The sequence below is a fragment of the Dama dama genome, chromosome 22 (assembly GCF_033118175.1).
Source record: "Dama dama isolate Ldn47 chromosome 22, ASM3311817v1, whole genome shotgun sequence".
NCBI lineage: Eukaryota > Metazoa > Chordata > Mammalia > Artiodactyla > Cervidae > Dama > Dama dama.
The window spans coordinates 10,652,820-10,672,183 of NC_083702.1; the positions used below are offsets into that span (position 1 = coordinate 10,652,820).

The following is a 19,364-nucleotide window of genomic DNA, read 5'->3' on the forward strand; positions in this document are numbered from 1 at the left end:
CGCCCAGAGCCTGTTTCCTCCCTTTCAGATTCAGGAGATAAGATCTCAAGCGATAGTGGGGCAGGGACGGATATACCATCCACTGCGTGTTTGCCACGTGCCAGCCCTACGCTTGTCCTCCTTTACACAGCTCATTTCATCCTCACAACAATCCCACGAGAGGCTCCGTGCTATCCTCCCCATCATATAAATGAATAAACAGGCTCAGCGAGGTCAATTAAGGCCCAGAAGGGCACACAGCTGGTTTCCCTGCACTGTCTAAAATCGGACGGCTTCCTAGTTCATGAAGACAAATGAGGGGGCCCCAGGTATTCTTCCCTCTACCTCCCTCTGTGCTGCCCCAGATACCATGGCATGAATCAGCCTCTTCTTGCCTCTCTCCCTGTTTTCATTTATTCAATACCTTTTGAGCATCTACCGTGTGCTGGGGTCCACTGAGTTGGGAACTGTTTGAGGGCAGTGACTGGGGCTTGTTTAGTATTGAGCTCCCTATTGTGTACTGAGCTTTCTGTTCAGCCCAGGGGACCTAGGGGAAGAAGATGTCAGTGGCACATAAGAGGTATGCCTGCACTTCAGTCGTGTTTAACTCTTTGCGACCCTATGGACTGTAGTCTGCCAGGTTCCTCTGTCCACAGGATTTTCCAGGCAAGAATACTGGAGTGGGTTAGAAGTCCACTTAAGAGGTATAACATCAAGGGAGTTCCCTGGCAGATCCAATGGTTAGATGCTTTCACTGCCATGGTCCTGGGTCCATCCCTGTTCAGGGAACTCAGATTCCACGAGCCACATAGAGCACCCCCACCCCCCAAAAAGGTATGCATCAAGGTAGTGAATGAAAGTGAAGGAGAGGGCAGAGACAGGGCTTGGGGGAGTTGGCAGAACCCTCCTCTTCCACACCCACACACACAGGAGGCTGGATCAGGGGGAGTAGAGGCAGCTGCCTTTATTGGGGGCCATGAGCTGGCTGGCCCATGTGTCACTCAAAGGCCACACACTTGATCTTGAAGTCACCACCAGCAGCCAGGTAGTTGATGGCCTCCAGGTTGAGGCGGTTGGGGAACTTGAATTCGTACCCATCAGGCAGCTTGATGGTTAGGTCCGTCTGGTTGAAAGAGATGCATACCTGGGGATGCAGAAGGGCAGTGAGCACGTGGACCCCACAGGGACCCTCGACTCCGTGGCCACACCTGCAGCACGCAGATCCTAGGCCCTCCCAGAGCCCTTTCCTCACCCAGCCCTGACAACAGCCCTGCTTCATGGGTGAGGCCCTGAGGATGGGAGAAGGGGATACTGCTCACTGAGGAACACACAGCTGGTGAGGGAAGGGCAGGGAGATGGGAAGGGAGAGGAAGGGGGACGGGGGTTGGAGGGGTGGGACCTAGATCTCTAGCCACTCAACCCAGCTCTGCCCCAGCCCACCCAGTACCCTGATCCCGCCCCTCCCCCCGCCCCCAGGCCCCAGCCCACCTCCGCAACACTTCCAGGCTGGAAGGGGAAAGCAGATTCCCGCTGCTCGGCCCCCCAGGCCCCGGCGTCCTTGCTATTACACACAATGGTGTTGATGTCCCCATGCGCGTCGAAACGAGGGTTGAAGTGCAGGCACAGATTGTTATCGTCTTTGCCCAGGTTCAGCGAGAAGCTAGGAGATAACAGGTGGGCTTGAGGCCGCCCCCTCAAGCTACAGCTACAGCTACCGGCTTCAGCCCCCTCAGACCCTCTAGTCTATGCCACCCAGTCCACGTGAAGGCACCTCCCTGGGGAAACTCACTGAGCCGAGAGGCAGGAAACCTGGTTTCTAGCTGTGTCCCTGCCTCCTCCTTGCTGTGTGCCCCTGAGCAAGTCCCGGCCCCTCTCTGGATCTCAGTATCCATATCTACACAGTGGGGGCTGCACAAAGAGGATCTTTTAAGGGTCTTGCTGTGCTGACAGCCAGGACTCTTGCAGACATGAATTTGTGTCCCAGCCCCTTTGGTCAAGGTCAGAGACTCCCTCCAGATGGTGACCTCTGGAAGGGCAAGTGTCCTATCCGTCTTGTCTGTCTCGAGCCCTGGTGCCCAGCGCAATGCGTGACACCCAGCAGGTAGGTGCTCAATAACTGCGGGGCTCATGAACGAATAATAATAATACATTTGCTGAGTGGAGCTAACAGCAATGCCTACCTCTGAGGGTTTGGAAAGAATGGCACAAGTGGTGCGCGTGAAACCTGCGGCTCAGCTGGTCATCATCGTCACCGAGAGATCCAGCATTGCACCTTCACACAGCAACCCCCCCTCCTCCATGAACTGATTAACAAATAAGGCTCAAGGCGGTGGGTTGACTGATCCAAGGTCACAAGACTCTGGAGAAACTAGGTCAACTGGCCGAATGAATGATGAGTTCATGAAGGAGTGAAAGGTCGAGAAAAGCGAAGAGTGGAGGGAAAAAAAAACGGATCTCGGAAGGCGGGCAGCAAGGGTGACGCCCTTCCATCCCTTCTCCCCGCCCCCTCAGGCCCCGCCCACAGCAAGGGGCGAGGGGAAGGCCAGCCGAGGTAGATGACGAGGCCGCAGCTGGTTCAGTTTAAGGGGGCGACAGTGGTGGGGGTGTCCAGACCCCGCGGAGGAAGTGACTCATCCAGAAGACGCGGCCGTTGAGGACCTGAAACCAGCCCCCGCCGGAGGGAGGGGCCGGGCCCGGTCAGCCACGCCCCTGGCCGGGCCCGGCTCCTCCCTCGAGCTGAGCCCCCGCCCCTTGCCGCCCGCCGCCCTCGCCCCGCTCACCTCTTGGCGTCTGCGGCCACCTCGCCCCGCACTCTGAGGCACTCCCCAGGTTTGAGATTCAGGTTACTGGCGACCAGACCCTGCGGAGACGAGACCCGCCCAGCCGGGTTAGAGGACGCAGTGGCGGGGGCGGGGGCGGGGGGCGGTCAGGAGGGGTGGGTAGGGGTGAAGGGGTGGGGTCGTCCCTTTTTCAGGGTGCTCCGACCAGGCCGACCTGAAGCCTGAGGAACCCGGCTGCAAGATCTAGACTCTCCTTTGCGTGGTCCTGGGCAAGCCCCTACTCCCAGCTGGGTCAATTTCTTGTCTGAAACATCACTGAGGTTCTAAGAAGACAGGATCTAGAAGTTTCTGCCATTCAGCCTGGGGATTTTAGATGCATTGTAGCCTGGGAGGTGGAGTGCTGTCTGTGCTCTATTGCCTGCCTCACTGAATAGATGGAGAGAGCCAGCCTCCACATGGGTCTCTGCGAGTTGGGGGCAAAGGAAGGTAAGTGAGGCTGTCCGTCCATCTGCTGGTGAGGAAGAGGCCTGGGGCTGGGCAGTGTCCACCATCCCCTTCAAGCCTCTCTGTGCAGAGAGGGACAGGGGCTGGAGAGGAGTCCCCCAAGGAGCACAGTTAGACCCCTCTAAGAAGGGAGAATGGCCCCCGGGGCAGGAGCCTGCACCCCAGCTGGTTCAGGGTTAACAAATTCAAGTGCAAAGCTTAACTGGTATGAGTGGTTCCTCCTGCCAGAAACTTGAATCCTGTCCCTAGGGGCCTGCATTAGATTCTAGCTTCCTCTTTGATATCCCTTATCACACATACACACCCCTCCTAGCTTGGAGGAATGGGCCATCCGGCACTCCCCCCCCCCCCCCACCCCAACCCCCGCCTGACTAGTCTGGACTGAATCACCCACTGCCGCTGGCTAACCTATGCAGGCTCCCCCCAGGCAGTGTGGCTCAGATCCTGGCGACTTTTCAGAGCTCTCTGGAGCACAGGGTGACTCTGCCCTGGCCCAGGGACTGGGGACAGCTGCAGGGGGGGAGGGGACAGGAGTTTCTATGGGGTGGAGGAGGGGGGAGGGACAGTGTCCTGGGCACTATGAAAATGCACCCCCCGCCCCGCCATGTCCAGCCGGCCACACCCTTTCCACTCCCACTTCTCAAGAGAGCTGCAGAAAGTCAGACCTTGGCAGAAATAATTGTGCTATCAGATCCTGGAGGAATCCAGAAATTTCTTAAGCCAGAGAAGGTCTTGGGGGACCGTGGCCCTACCCTCATTTTACAGACACGGCCACTGAGGCCCAGAGAAGACACTTGTTCAAGGCCGCACCACGGGAACTAGAACCCAGATCTTGATCTACCCTCGCTCTCCCCGGCTGAACCCCCAGAGCATCTCTGGGCCTTAGGGTGGGGGGAGCCCCCATACTCACACAAGCCATGATTGAAGAGAGGAGGATGTTCCTGGAACTTCGGCACCAGCTGTCCGAAGACTCTGCAGGAGAAATGGGTTTCGGGCCGCTCCCACCCTTTTAACGGGACCAGACCCCGGTGAGTCCCGCCCCCTGGATGCAGAGCCAATTGTAACTCAGGAAGGGGATGGGGGGCCACAGGAGGCGGAGTTAATGGAATTTTGAAGCCTGTTCTGGAGCAGAGATGACCAATCAGAGTGGAAAGCTACCCCCATTCCTTCTAAGCCGTTCCCGCAAGGTCCAGGCTCCACCTCCCAGTTCTCCTACCCCTTCCCAAAATTGTTCTGTGGCAAGGATTGGGGGAAGGCAGTGGAAAATAGTTTGAGGATGAGTTCGGTCCAAGAGTTAGTGAGAAGAGGGCCAGGGCTAGCTGGCTGAGCTGGGGGGATACCCAGAGAAGACAGCTGAAGGGGTGCAGCGTCCCTCGAGAATTAGATCTGGAGTTCAAGAGGCTCTGTTCCTTGGCAGGGACCAGGGCGTGGCCTGCTCTGGGCGCCTCTGCAGAGGGCCCAGGACCCATTAACCACAAAGCCCTGCCTCCCCCGGAAGCAGGGATTGCGGCTGCTGCTCAGCTCTTCACTAGCGCTAAAGAAAGGCTGGGCCGGTGCCAGGCTTGAGGCTGCCGCCCAGGCTCAGGACTCGGGCCGCGGGCTTTGGCCCTCCCGAGGGCCCTGCTGTGGATCTTCCAGGAGCCCCTGCCTAACAGCTTCTGGCCTGTCCAAGAGGGTCAGTCCTGGAAGGAGGCCCAGGGTGAGCCAGACCATAAAGGGTTGGGGTCCCCGGTCTGTGCACCCGCCTCCATTCTTTCTCCCTCTGACGCCAGGCACAACTTTTTTCCCCCATCCGTTTAGCAGGTATTTTACCTAGCACCTATTATGTGCCTGGCCCTGAGCTGGCCTCAGAGGATTCAAAGATGAAGCCCTCAGTCCCTGCTCTCAAGTAGCTCTATGTTGGGGGCAGAATTTGACTGTGAGCCTAGTTAGGAAGTAGCACGATCCTGGCTCTGAGAGAAGTCATGAGCAAGCCCTGTGGTGGGGTGGTCCAGAATGGGAAGAATGTGGGTCTTTTCTTTTTTTGGCCACTCCACGTGACATGCGGGATCTTAGTTCCCTGACCAAGGATTGAACCCGTGCCAACTGCAGTGAACGGGCAGAGTCTTAACCACTGGACTGCCAGGGAAGTTCCAGAAGGTGGGTCTTCAAGGATGGGTGAAGAAGCAGGGACTGGCATTCCAGCATGGGCACAGAATTGAGACAGCACACGTCTGGGGAACCGTGAGCACCTGGGCATGGCTGGAGTTTAGGGGGTGCTGGGGAAAGGTGGGGTTATGAGGCTGGGAGGTCAATGGTACCTGGATCATGAAGGGCCTCATGGAAGGGTTTGGGCATTGTTTTATCTGAGGGTGCTGGGGAGGCCATAGAAAGTTATATGAAGATTGAGTAGTAAGGCCAGATCTAGACTGCAGGGAAAATCACTGTAGCAACAGACTTGAGGGTGGGTTCAAGGGGTGCTCACTTCACATTCAGAAACCAAGTAGAGAGAGGAGCATGGGGAGCCCTGGGTGGGTGGGGTGGGGGGCTTGCTAAGAGAGGTATCAGCCTCCTTCCCATCACTGTCCTCCTTCTGAAATCACCAGCACTGAAGAGCTAAGAAGATGTGGACCAGGGGTGACTCACATCTGGAGGCCCTGCCCTGAGCTCGCTGCCTCCCCAGCCCCCATCTTCCTCCAGAGACTGAGGCCCACGCTGGCACAGGAGGAGAGGGGAGGGCAAGGGGCTGAGAGGCAGGCCCAGAGAGGTTGGGTGGCACCCCCTGTGAGCCCCTCACCCCTCCTCCTAGACCAAGCCAGCTGCCTCAGAAACCAACCACTTTTGTGCTTCACTTTTTCCTCCAGGGCCTCCTTCCAAACCTCTGAATTCGGGAGGGGTGGATGGTGCCCAGCTCCACTGCTCCCCCTCTGAGGCCCACAGACACCCTCTGTGCCTGGACAAGGAATGAGGGTATTTCAGGAGGAGCCCTGGACCAAAGCCAGAGATGCTTCAGATGCAGGCCCTGCTGTGACAGCCATCAGGTGGGCCTGGCTGGCTGCTCCCCAGTGGTGGGGCTCTTAGGGCCTCAGGAGCTGCTCCTTCACTTCCCCTCATCCTGGAAGATGGGGTTCGGCACCAGGAAGTGTTTGTTGTTGGATGAGGGCTGCTTTACTCCCCTGTGGCATTTGGCCTGCCGAGGGCTGGTAGGGAGACAAAGTGGGATGGTGACGTGGGGTGTAGGGCCTCAGAAAGACCCCTCTGGGAGTCTGGAGACTCGGGCTCTGGTGCCCTCCAAGGGCATCCCGGCAAGTTGCTTCTCCCTGCTTGCCTCAGTCTGCCTGTCTGTGAATTGGGCGTGAGCAGCCCTGCTCTCTTGCACAAGATTAGCTCAAGGTAGAGTTCAGGTCTCTTGTACATCCTTAATAGATGATTTTTTTTTTTAATATTTATTTCTATTTATTGGCTGCATTGGCTTGTGGCACACAGGCTCTCCACTTGCACCTTCAGAGCATGCAGGCTTAGTTACTATGAGGCATGTGGGATCTTAGTTCCCTGACCAGGAATTGAACTCATGTCCCCTGCACTGCAAGGTAGACTCTTAACCCCTAGACCAGCAGGGAAGTCCCTAGATGATTCTTTTGTTCATAGAGTCTCAGAAGGTTTTTGCCTTCTTGTATCTTCTCCCAGGCTGAGTTTACCTTCCTGGGTCAGCACTTCTGGGAGGCCGCCCTCTCACCCCCACGTCATCCCTAGGTATTCCCCCCTGCCCCAGGCAGAGTCCAGTGTCGCCTATAAATAAGAGGGACCATGGTTTTCTGGGGGTGGGGGGCAGAGACAAGCTGCATTATACCCCCACCCCCAGTCTCAGGGCCTCCTGCTGGTGGCGCCCACTTATCTCTCCGGCCCTGTGCCCGGCGCCTCGCTTTCATACATTATCTCATTTCATTCTCACCTCCCTCCTGAAGCAGCCACCTGGGTCAAACTTCTGCACAGGGAAGCTGCTCTGGGGCCCTGAAGCGAAGCTGACATCAGAATCAGAGAGGAGGGGCAAGTCCTAATTTGGGGGCTGCTGGGCTGTAACTCCAGCCAAGGTCCTTGTCCTCCCTGAACCTGTATCTAGGCCTGGAAAGTGGGGATGTTACCTATCTGCCTGGAGGGTTATAGGAGTGATGTGAGAGGGGCTGAAAGTCAACTGTCTCTCCTGCACTCCCCAAGGCCAAGCCCCTTCCCCCCCACCCCCACCCGCCCCCAGAGACTCTCCTCTGCCTCACCGCAGTGGAGGCAGCCAGTTCTCTGGAATTCCTCCATCCTGCAGGCTGGCCTTACCGGCTGGACCTTGGCTGCTGCTATGAGAAATGAGTTGAGCTTGTCCAGACAGGAGATCCAGGCCAGCATCGTTCTTCCCAGACTGCCGGCTCCCGCCCAGACCCCAGGAAGGCTGTGGCTCCTCCAGCTGGCCGTGGTGGGGAGGGCTGCCAGACCCCCTGAGATACCAGCCCAGCTGAGGAGAGTGGGCGTGGCCAGAGCCAGCTGCAGAGCTCCTACATTTAATGATGCAGAGACCACCCAGAGAGGGTGGCCGCTTGGCCAGGGTCACAGGAGGAGCTCGGGCTGCAGTGCTTTCATCTGCTGAGCCAAGGAAAGAACAGTATGATGCTGAGATTCTTGGACCTCAAAAGTGATCTTTTCCTCCTGTTCCATGAAAGGTCAGAAGGACTAGTGGGGGGGTGCCCCCAACTTCAGATACTTTTCCAAGCAGATTGTGCTGGAGCCCACCTCCTCACTTACCTGCTCATCCTTTCTCACCTCCCTGCCTTTGCTTGTGCTGCTCCACATGCTCAGACAGCCATCTCCGCAAACACAGGGGGCTCTGTCACTTTGCCTTCCCACCTAGTGTTTGTCCCCCTCTGAACACAGGACCCAGCTTGCCTTTGGAGAATCACCTCTCCTCTCATATGAGGTTTAGGTGAGGTCCAGACCCTGTCCTTCATTATCCTCCAGGGCTCAGGCGTGAGTCTTTTTTATTTTTTTTAATGATTCTTTGGTGTGTGTGTGTGTGGGTGACATAATTATAGACTCACAGGAAGCTAAGAGGTTTTTAAGAGCTTAGAAAATATTTGAGACTTGAAGGAAAAAAAAAACGTGTTGGCCCCCAAATACTAAGACTGCAGAGCTGAAGTTAATAAATGTTTACTTTGGTCAAACCTAACCCTTGCTAGTCATAAAAACTGTATTGCCTTTGAAAACAACTTTGTGGGTGGAATTTTCTTCTTCAAAAGCATGTCCAAGTCTTTCTAGAGATTGGTCACTCTTACATTAGATCCCCATAGCCAAATAATGTCTAAAATGAGAGTATAAAAATCCTTGGAGATATGTATAGTAACCCCCCCCCCCATAAATATATTTAATGGGGGCTGTGGATGCATTTTAATGTTTTCTATAATGTGCTTTGGACCTGTGTATTAGGAGAGTTTGGAGCTGTAAGTAACAGAAAACTGAATAAAAACTGCTTTAAAATTAAGAAAAATTCACAAGCAGTCTGGATCTAGGTTTCCATGGCAGATTAATTCAGTGGCTCAGTGAAATCATAAAAGATCTGGGTTCCTGTATGATCATGGATTATGGCCATATAGACAGTCTTCACTCTTCTGCACAACCACAATCCACACTTAGCCCCTGCTTTTAGGACAGAAAATGTAAAAGATTTGAGATGAACTGTCTTCATACTTGTAACATACTCTCGAACAAGCCAGTTTAAAAATGTCAATATACGTACAGAGCAACTAAGCAAATTGGACAAATAGAAAACAACTGGGAATGTAGATGAAGGGCATGAGTGTTCATTGTGCCATTCTTACACCTTTTCTGTTGGTTTGAAACTTTTGTAAATTAGGGACTTTCCTGGTGGCCCAGTGGCTAAGACTCTGCACTCCCAATGCAGGGAGCCTGGGTTCTATCCCTGGTTAGGGAACTAGATCCTACAAGCCACAACTAAGAGTTTGCATGCTGCAATTTAAGATCCTGCATGCCTCAAGTAAGAGCTGGTGCAGTCAAAAAATAAATAAATAACTGAGGGAGTGTGACGTAGTAAGAAATGTGTATTTGGTTAATGACCCTGGTTCCTGACATAGAGCTCCTAAATCCTGTGGAATTTCCTGGATGATAGGAGCATTTTTTGTTCTGATGAGGTGACTCTTGGTGGGCACTTGGATGGCTTCAAGGTGGGGGCTGGTCACCAGAGACCAAGCAGTGATCAGAAGCTTGGAACTTTCGGCTTCGCCACCCATCTTCGGAGAAGGGGAGAGGAGCTAGAGACTAATGATCTATCATGCCAACGTGATAAACCCCCTCCATAGGAATCCCCAAGCTACACAGTTTGGAGAGCTTCTAGGTTGGTGAACATGCCCACATGTTGGGAGGGTCACACACCCTAACCACACCGGGACAGCAGCTCTTCTCTTGGTGCCCTCCAGGACCTTGCCCTGTGTGTCTTCATCTCACTGTTCACCGGTATGCTCTGTCATATCCTTTGTTATAGAATAAACCCATAATCATAGTTTCCCTGAGTTTTGTGAACCGTTGTAACAAATGATCAAACCTGAGAAGCGGGCTGTGGGAACCTCTGATTTATAGCCAGTTGATCAGAGTATAGGTAACAACCTGGCACTTGGACCTGGCATTGAAGTAGGAGAAAGCCTAGCGGGGCTGAGCCCTTAACCTGTGGGGTCTACACTGACTCCAGGTAGTGTCGAAATTGAATTAGGTTGTACCAGGTGGTGTTTGCAGAAAACTGGAGAATTGCTTGATGTAGAAACCTTGCACATTTTCATGTCAGAAGTACCGTATCCTGTGGGTAAACAGTTTTCCCTTTCAGTTGGTGTCAGAGAAGTGGGATTTGCTACAAAGGCCCTGGCTCATAGGAATGTGTGGGTTGAAAAGAGAAAGCATGAAAGGGCAGGGGTGAGGAACCTTTGATTCCTAGGTGGTCACGTGGTCACCCATGGTCCGAGCAGCAGTGCTGCGTTGCCTCTAAAGGTAAACCTGGGAGAATTCTCTGGCGCTCCAGTGGTTAGGACTAGCAATTTCATGGCCCAGGGCCTGGATTCAGTCCCTGATTGATTGGGTAACTAAGGTCCTGCAAGCCATGCAGCTTGGCAAAAAAAAAAAAATTATGCGCATTCTTAAAAATTTTTTTAATTAAATAAATAAAGGTAAATGTTACCAGTGGAATTTAGACATGGCTCCAAGTCTTGGGGAGTCGGCTAAATGGATGCATAAGGAATTGTGAAAAAAGTAAAACTTACAGACCTGTAGTTATGGTTATCTGTAAGAGATAAAATGAAATCAAAAGGGAATACTGGGTGGGATTCTGATGCTAGACCAAGCTCATATTTATTTCAGCGAGTCTGAGCTTCAGCCACTAACTCAAAGCCACTGCCAAAGGGAAAAATTATGGCAGGAATAACAGAAAGTATCTCTCAGGCTTCTGTTCACCAAGAAAGTAGTCAGCAGACAGGGGTGGGGGTGGGGTGAGGCAAAACTAGGAAACTAATGAAACCAGGGGGTATAATGTGAAGGAGTTGTTTCGTCAGTTGGTGTCATCGGTTTCCTGAAATTTAGCTAGGAATCTCGTGAAGACCATGTGGTATTCATTGTGCTGTTCTTAGACTTTTTCTGATGGTTTGCAACTTTTAGAGGTCTAGGGAAAATACCCCCAAGTGTTTCCCATTTTTCTGAAGCAGAGTCACAGAGCAGAGAAATATACCAGGTCATGCCTTGTGATCACATAATGGATGCAACCGCTTCCACATCCAAAGCCCATAAGAGTGAGAGGATGAGAGGGATGCACCTGGAGGGTGTTGGACCACCTCATGGGGCAGCCAATAGACTCCTTTAAGCCTTAACCAAAAGTCACCAGAAGAGCACATTTGTGCCCACCTCCTGATGCAGCCAGACTCAGTCAAGCACTCTGTCCTCCCAAGAAGAACCACACTGAAGAGAATTTTCCAGACCTCAAAGTCCCATCCCTCACTTTACAGATGAGGAAACAGGCTGAGCAGGAAGGGGGCTTGTGCAAGCTCAAATGACAAGTGCATCAGTGACAGTCAGCCCTGCCTGTCAGCCATCTTCCAGCTGGGCACCTGCTCTGCAGGAGGCCCTGGGAAGCTCAAGGCCAGCAGGGCAGACAGTCACAGCAGCAGCCCAGGTGTGAAGGATGCCTGAAATCCTGTGGAGGAGTGTGCACTGCATTTCCCCTGAGCTCCTGGAGGAGGGCGAAGACCTGTCTCCCCTTTCAGTCTCTGCAGAGCAGGGCTGCAGCCTCCCAGAGTCAGCCAACACAAGTTCCGGCCCCACTCAGGTGGTCACACTTCCTAGGTGTGTGCCCTTGTGTAAGCTAACATCACCTTTTTGACCCTCGTTCCCCAAGGAGTAAAGTGGAATGAGTAATGCAAGCTTGCTGGATTTTCTGAAGGACTGAAACATATTGTTCTATAAAGACTCAGTGAGGGGGACCCTCCCTGATGGTCCAGTGGTTAAGATTCTGTACTTCCAGTACAGGAGGCAGAGGTTCAACCTCTGGTCGGGGAACTAGATTCCACATGCCATGTGGCATGGCCAAAAAATTAAAAAAAAAATAAAAAGACTCCGTGAGGCATAAAGTGCTATTAAGCTAAGGTACCACTCTACGCAGAGAACATGCTGGAACTGGGGTGGACCATTTCACAGAGGGAATGGGCCAGTTTTCCGGAGAGCAGGCTCAGGCAGGGGCTCCTCCCCAGGTCCCACCCTGGACACAGACATGAACCCACACAGACACTCCTACTCGCACTTTATTAAGTACGGGAGGACTAGTTACAACAGGGGTGGAGGTGGCGGGGGAAGGCTCGGCCCCCACCCCCACCATCAGTGGCACACGATAATAAATAACTGGGGTGGGCATGGGAGAGAGGCGGCACAGCAAGCCCCGATAGCACAGCAGGGGCACAAACGCCCCACTCCCAAGCTGTGGCCGCCATCAGCACTGGCCTGATACCATGATCAGGGAGGGGTGGGGCCCTCACTACAGAAGCCTCCAGAGCCACTAAGGGCCCCCTCTGTGGAGGAGAGGTGTCTTCAGCACTTGGACCCTTATTTATGAACAGAAATCTGGACCCCTGGCTGGTCCAGTCAGACCCAGATAGTCGAGAGGCCAAGGTCTCTCAGACTTCTAGATTGTTCTATCTAGGATCCAAGAGACTAATGGCTCATTACTACCTGGGGTCCTGATTGGTCTACCCAGGACCTAGGACCTGAGAGGGTCACTGTCACTTAGGCTCCCAACCGGTCCACTCAGGACCCAACAGCAATGCGTCACTATCACTTAGCCTTCTGATTGGTCCATTCAGGGCTCAGGGCAATAATGATTCCTGGTTACCTAGACCTCTGATTGGTCAACAGGCACCCCAGGCCAGGACCAAGGAAGAGCTCTAGAGGCCCCAAGGCAGAACTGGGGAATTAGGTGCTCAGGGTTGGGGAGATCTTCACAAGGCAGCAGGGCCCAGATTGAAACAAGGGGAGGTCACAGGGCAAGATATAAGGCCACCTGGCTGGGTCAGGCCGGGGTGAACCAGTAAGAGGGGAGGGGGCAGCTTCCGGGATAGCGAAGAGTGCCCAGCCACTGTTGGGGGCGGGTGTAGGGACCTCGACTCCTTCCCCGGGTTCCAGTCCCACCCGGGTAGAAACTGGGGTGCGGGAGCCGGTAGCCCTTAATGCAGCTCTTGGCCCATCACCTCCACCTACGGGAACAGGGTAAGGGAGGGTTGCGGCTGCACTTGCGTCAGTGGGCTCAGTCCTCCAACCCCTCCATCAAGTCCGCGATGCTCTCCACGTAGTAATGGGGCACGAGGTCGTGCTGGCCAGCCGCCAGGTAGGCCTGGGCCTCCTCCAGGCGGGAGACGCCCGTGAGTGTGAGCACGGTGGTCATGCCGCAGCGGTGGCCAAAGAGGATGTCGGTCTCCAGGCGGTCGCCCACCATCAGTGTGCGGCCGGGGTCCACGCTGAAGTGCTCTGTGATGCACTCGAACATGTAGGGGCTGGGCTTGCCCACCACCAGGGCCTGGCGGCCCGAGGCTGTCTCCACGGCGGCAGCCAAGCTCCCGGTGCCTGCAGGGACACGGACACTTGGTCAGTGCGGGCGGCAGCGGGAAGGCATCCAGGCCTGGGAACTGGAATCCTCAGAAGCAGCTTGGCGTGGGGGTTAAAGCAGGCTGAAATGAGTGAAAAGGCTGCCTGCTTCCCAGTTTTAGTGTGGGGGTTAAGGGTATAGATTCTGCAACCAGCTGCCTGCATTCACATCCCATCTCCACTTTTGGCAAGCTATTAACCTCCCTGTGCCTCAGTTTTCCCATCTCGAATATGGAGCCATTGCACATAACCAGGCCTGGCTCAGTCAGTCCTGCCTGTGGTTCACTATTTTACCCTGGCAGTCATACATCTCTGGGCAAGCCAATCTCTCTGAGTTTTCTTGGACTCACTGGAAAGGGGGATCCAAGCGATGCCTGCCTTCAAAGAGGTGCTGTGGGCACCACAGGGGCAAGTGCTTTGGAAATGGAAAAGCACTTAACCAAGAGCAGTTGTGGTTATTGCTACAAGAATGTGTTCTGGCATCGGAAATTGGCACCAGCTCTTTTGGAACAGCAGGGCACAGAAATGTTTGCACCTCTGACCCAGTCTGCCTCCGCTGGGAGTGATCACAAGGCGAGAATTCAGACTGGAGACAAAAGCTACATGCTTGAAGATGTCCGTGGCTGCAGTAACTATAATAAGCAGAATTGTGGAACGCACCCAAGTATTGAACAATAGGAGGGCTGTTGAGAAAAGGACGGTTCTGATTCTCAGCCCAGTACCATCCTGCCCCATACAATGAGTCCACTGTGCCCGTCCCAGCGGTACATCTTTGTGCCAGAATGTTCTACCTTCACACTAATGTCCCTGAACAAATGATGATGATAATCACAATTTACTAAGCACATTCTAAAGTACCAGGGGGGGTGCGGGAGTTCATGAACACCCATTTTACAGATGACAAAACTGATGTTCAGTGTTGTTAAAAGTAACTTGTCCAGGGTTGCACAGCTTAGTAAGTGGCAGATAAAGGATATGCATTCAGGTAAGTCTGACTCAGACACACGAGGGCCGGCCTATACTGGCTCTGGAGTGCTGAATGTTTCCTTTTCAGGAATTCTGTGAGTTGGTAGTTAAACAAAGCTACTGTTTAAGGTCAACTCATATGAACTTAAATAAAATGTTTAAAACAAAGGTAATACATTCTCAAAACTCATCACTGCCTAATTATTTCACCATTATCTATGCTCTTGAGGTTATTTACATCCGTAATGATGGAAATATTACAGAATGGTGTGTACTTACCTTCCTTCCCAAGCCCACGATGGGAAGTGACCTCACATTGGTAGGCTGAAATCGGCCACCGGGGGGAGTACTAACACCACAGAAATTGGCAAAAGTGTAAATCAAGGCTCTTCCGGTTCTTAAAGATTTATCAGTACATCACTAGTCTGATCCCAAACATCCTGGGCCTCCTGTCTCCCTTCTCACAATGAATGACATTCAACGTGATTAAGCCAAAGGCACAGAAGGTGCACAAACAGCAAGTGTCTTCAGCCCTGCAGCCCCCAGATGAGGAGGAAGAACTTCCCCGGGATCAGGGCAGAGCTGGCCCAGAGTGACCCTGTGGGGCAGGTCTCCCTGACCTCTGACCTAGAACTTGCCCACTCGGTTTCCTAAGAACTGAGTCAGGAGGAAAAGCCATTTGCTCTTTGGTTAGAAATTCCTTCCAGAATGGGAAGGGCTCAACTGAGTCATCCCAAAGGGATTTTCTTGGCTCCAGGACCATCGCTCTGTTAGCGTCTTTCTTTCCTACCAGGTCTGAGCCTATCACTCTCGGCCCCTCGTGTCCCACCTCAGTCAGTATTACTGAGGCCCAACTATGTGCCGGGCACCAGGGATAAGGCAGTGAAGGAAACTGAGATCCGTATTCTGGGGGAGTGAGCATCCCAGCAGGAGAGTCTGAACGCAACTCCGCCCTCAGACCATCACATCCCAGTCTTCTCAACATCCTGTCATCCAAGAGTCCTGTATATTCTGCTGGTGACGTATTCCTAAGACAGCAGGCTTTTCTATTTGCCAGCTCAACTGGCTGCCACGTGGTAACAAGATAAACGCACAATTAAGCAGACCCATAGGGATGGGAGGGGGAACTGGGGTGAAATTCACATTATTTCAGATTTTATGCATACTGGGGTCTTTATTTAAAATGTTATTCCACTCACAAAGCTGCACAATTCAGTCATGCTCAAACAGGATAGCAGTGGTGTATTTCCTGAGCTCTGTCTCCCCCTCTTGGCTGTGGGAATGACCAGCACAGTTGGCGGGCACAGCCAGGTAGATGCTGAGATTCAAGGGGCACACGTGGGCAGGGCCTGGTCTCTCCCCAGCACCTCCACACCATCCCTCCTGAGCCCTTAGGCGGACTTCTGAACCCACAGCCTTCACCTGAGCTTTGAGGCCTCTGGAGAAACTCACTTTTCACAGCACAGCCTCAGGCAGGCAGGAGCTGCTGGCAGCTGGGAGCCCTGAGCAGCGCTCTCCCCTTGGATTTATGGGGACACTAAAGTGGTCATGCAGCAAGTAGGTCTGCGGCAAAGCCAAGATAGGCCTAGAACTATTAAGATTCCCAGCTTGGAACTGATTCTGCCATGGCCCAAGCCCTGTTCCATTCCTGAGAGCCCTGTCCTGCAAGATGTCTCCTCTAGGAAGCCTTCCCAGGTCTCCTCAGCTCTAGGCCCTCCCTGCCACCCATCATAATACTCTGTCTACTCCATCAATTTCACCCTGCCCTCCCAGGATCTGGAATCAATCAAGTCAGTGGCCAGCAGGGAGAAAGTGATGGATGTCTGTCCCTCCCTCGGCCGACTGACTGGTTGTCCCTGCTGTCAGTTAGACTTTACAACCCTCTGCTCTTGTCTAACGTGAACCCTCCAAGATGTAGAAGACTCTTTTGCTCCTGCCTCCTCTGCAGATGTGAAATTCCCAGATGACAGCAGCAAAGAGTGCCCTGGATGGCGGGGGTGGAGTTTAGAGGCTGGGGATAAGGTGGCCTCAAGCACCAAGTTCAGGTCCTCTTGCTTTTGGGTAGCTCACATCCCTTCTCTTAGCCTCAGTTTCTTTAACTGGGAAATAGAACAATAATTTCCATCTCCAGAGTAATTCTGAAACTAACAGACACCAAGGTGCTTCATAAAGCTCTGTAATAGGAGAGGGCTCAGATACAATTTACATCATCTGAGCACCTATTACAGAGCAAGCACTTGCCCTGATCACTCTCTCCTCAGCGAAACTAAAACTGACATGTTAGTATTCCCATTTTACCCCCAGGGAGGAGATGCTCCACGGTTATGTAATTTAACAAGATTACAGAGCCCTGAAGCTGGAACTCAGGTCAAACTCCATCCACCGCCCATTCTCTCCGCACACCTGCCTTCAATCTGCCGCCAGAAACGTCTGTTCCAACCCTCGGGGCGGGGGCAGGGGGATGGCAGGCTTTGTCCCCAACTCTCCCACCTCACTCCGATGGCGGGTGGGGAAAATGACAGGAATCATGGAGGCTGGTTCAGGAAGGCTAGGGTTGAGAGTCGGGGCCCAGGATTGCACCCCTGACTCCCCGAGGCACAGTGTCCTCATCTGTCCAACCGGACCCCACTTCTGCCCCTCACAGCGTGGCAGCTGCAAGAAAGCTGCAAGAAATACCAGATGCGGCCATGAAGACATGCAGGGCTGTTGCTGGGTGAGGACCGCCCCAACATCCCTCCACGCCCCCTCCTATCGCCTGGAGACGCCCCTTCCCCAGCCCTCACCCCCAGGCATGGAGCTGAAAGCGCGGGCCGCCCCCCAGCTGTTTCCCCGCGCTCACCGGGGGTCCGGCTGCCGTCGCTGAGCGGGTGCCACGGGTCGCGGTCGGTGGCCACCAGCAGGCAGTCGGGGTCGCGCAAGTGCGCGCAGGCCTCGCTCAGCTTGGCGAAGGAGAAGTGCTCGTCGTAGCCCACAAGCACGGCGCGCACGCGCGGGGCCGCGCCCGGGTCCTCGCTGGGGTCCCCCGCCAGGCTCAGCCCGGCGGCGCGCAACTCGGCCCGCAGCCCTTCACCGCCCAGCACGAACACCGCGCCCTGAGTGTCCGGGGGTCCGAGAAGGCGCTGGCGCAGCAAGCGCGCGGCGCACAGCGCGGAGCTGAAGAGCTGCTCGGAGCTCAGCCCCCCGAAGCCGAGACGTGCGAAGCGGAGGGCCAGCTCTGGCCGCGCGCGCCGGCTGTTGTTGCTTACGAAGAGCGTCGCCTTGCCAGCCCGAGCCAGTCTCTCCAGCAGCTCGGGGGCGCCCGGCACTGCGCGCTCGCCGTTCCACAGCACCCCGTCGCAGTCGAACAGTACCCCCTGCGCCCGGCCCACCACGTCGCGCAGGGCCGCGCCGCGCAGCCTTTCGCAGCGCGCCATGCAGCAGCCTGGCTGCCCGCACACCGGAGCCGCGCCGCTCTCTTCCCGCGGGCACAGCGCGCTCGCCCGCAGAAGGCCTGTCGCGGGCACCCGCCAATCGGCGCGCCGGAAGGGCCAGGGGGCGGGGCCACGGCCTGATCTGCAGCCAATGGGAGGGAGAGTCTCGGAGAGGAGCGGCGAGGGTGCTGCGAGCTACAGGAGCCTGGAGAAAAGGGCGGAATCTCGAGCTCCACCGAGGGAAGGGGGACCAATGAAGACCTAGCCTGGTCCTTCGTCCCGCCTCTTAGCTCCTCTGGACCAATAGCCGCAGAGCTTCAGCCCCGACTCGCCGCCTGCCGGGAAAGGGACTGACCTTTTTGACCAATAAGGAGTTACGGATAGAAAAATAAGGCCCGCTCCTCGTTCCCCAGCCAATCACACGCTTAAGACAGATGGTTGCTAGGAGGAAAACAAATGCTAAAGGAGATGTTATCTTTGGGTCAAATCTCACTGCCTTCTGAACCCTAGACTCTCCAGTTCCGAGCGGAGTCCTGGGAAGAGGTCCTGAGATGCAGAGTGTGGTTTTGATTGGGGAGAGAGGCACATGGTGTCCCCTCAGACGCTGGAGCCCTTGGCCTAGACCAGTGGTTTCCCACACTGTCTGGGCGTAGAGTTCCCAAGGAAACGGATTTTTTTTTATTATATAATTTACACACAGTAAGATGTGTGGATCTTAAGTGTATAGTTCGATGACTTTTGATAAACGTTTTTTAAAACGTATGATAGGACCCCAGAAATTCTGATTTTAATTCCTTTGGGTGAGCCCTGGCTTTTTTTTTATTTGTGTTTTAATCACCCAGGGATTCTACTGTGAGGCCAGAATGGAGAGGCACTGGGCTAGAGGCAGCTTGGTCCCTACTTGATGAGGAATGTGTCACAATTCTAAGGCTGTCTGCCAACCTCTGAGAAGACTCTGAAGACTGGTCTGACACCCAGGAGCAACTGGAGCTTCAAAGACCCGAGAGAAGGCACACCATCAGCCTCCGGGGCTTATATTTTCTGTTTCTCATTGCCCTGGGCTTTTGCTCCTGACCTTTTGCATAGGTGGTCTCCTTCACTTAAAACGTTCTTCCTTCTTCCTCTACCTGGCCAGACACACACACACACACACACACGCACACACACACACACACACACACGCACACGCACGCACACACACACACACACACACACACACACACACACACCCAGTGTGGGTTAAATGGCTTGCTCCTAAGTGGGCTCTCATGGGCTCCTGGTGCCATGACACTTGATTTTTTTTTTTTTTGCCCTGCCACACAACTTGCAGGATCTTAGTTCCCCGACCAGGGATGGAACCTGCACCCTTGGTAGTGAGGTCGGAGTCCTGACCACTGGACCAGGAAACGGCCATGACACATGATTCTAATTGTCAATTCTGCCCGTTCCCAGGAGCTCCCTGGGCATAGGGCTGAGTTGGGACCTAGCCCAGAGTCTGGCACAGAGCATGGTCAGGGAATGTTTGAAGACAGGTTCATCCTTGCTCCCCGGGGAGCCTTCCCTGGGAACAGAGACCACCACA

The 19,364-nt window shown here is 54.2% G+C and overlaps 2 protein-coding genes and 1 long non-coding RNA gene across 5 annotated transcripts; 1 reads left to right on the top strand and 2 right to left on the bottom strand.

The window, feature by feature from the left end:
• Window positions 1-918: 918 nt before the first annotated feature.
• On the bottom strand, window positions 919-4,309 carry LGALS1 (galectin 1). Its single transcript, XM_061124590.1, has 4 exons — window positions 4,174-4,309; window positions 2,760-2,839; window positions 1,468-1,639; window positions 919-1,123 (listed from the first exon to the last, which is right to left on the bottom strand). The coding sequence occupies exons 1-4, from the start codon at window positions 4,180-4,182 to the stop codon at window positions 977-979; spliced, it is 408 nt and encodes a 135-aa protein (XP_060980573.1). The 5' UTR covers window positions 4,183-4,309; the 3' UTR covers window positions 919-976.
• LOC133043599 (uncharacterized) lies at window positions 2,878-9,759 on the top strand. 3 transcript variants are annotated; one of them, XR_009689731.1, is made up of 5 exons: window positions 2,878-3,245; window positions 4,029-4,291; window positions 5,319-5,402; window positions 5,849-6,283; window positions 9,599-9,756. It is a non-coding gene; the product is annotated as an uncharacterized LOC133043599 (long non-coding RNA). The 3 variants fall into 3 exon arrangements; XR_009689729.1 differs by lacking the exon at window positions 2,878-3,245 and having other exon boundaries at window positions 4,154-4,291; window positions 9,599-9,759; XR_009689730.1 differs by lacking the exon at window positions 2,878-3,245 and having other exon boundaries at window positions 4,154-4,291; window positions 5,319-5,486; window positions 6,107-6,283.
• A 2,296-nt stretch (window positions 9,760-12,055) lies between these two features.
• Window positions 12,056-17,842, bottom strand: PDXP (pyridoxal phosphatase). The gene is made up of 2 exons (XM_061124592.1): window positions 17,212-17,842; window positions 12,056-13,385 (listed from the first exon to the last, which is right to left on the bottom strand). The coding sequence occupies exons 1-2, from the start codon at window positions 17,783-17,785 to the stop codon at window positions 13,069-13,071; spliced, it is 891 nt and encodes a 296-aa protein (XP_060980575.1). The 5' UTR covers window positions 17,786-17,842; the 3' UTR covers window positions 12,056-13,068.
• Between the last annotated feature and the right edge of the window lie 1,522 nt (window positions 17,843-19,364).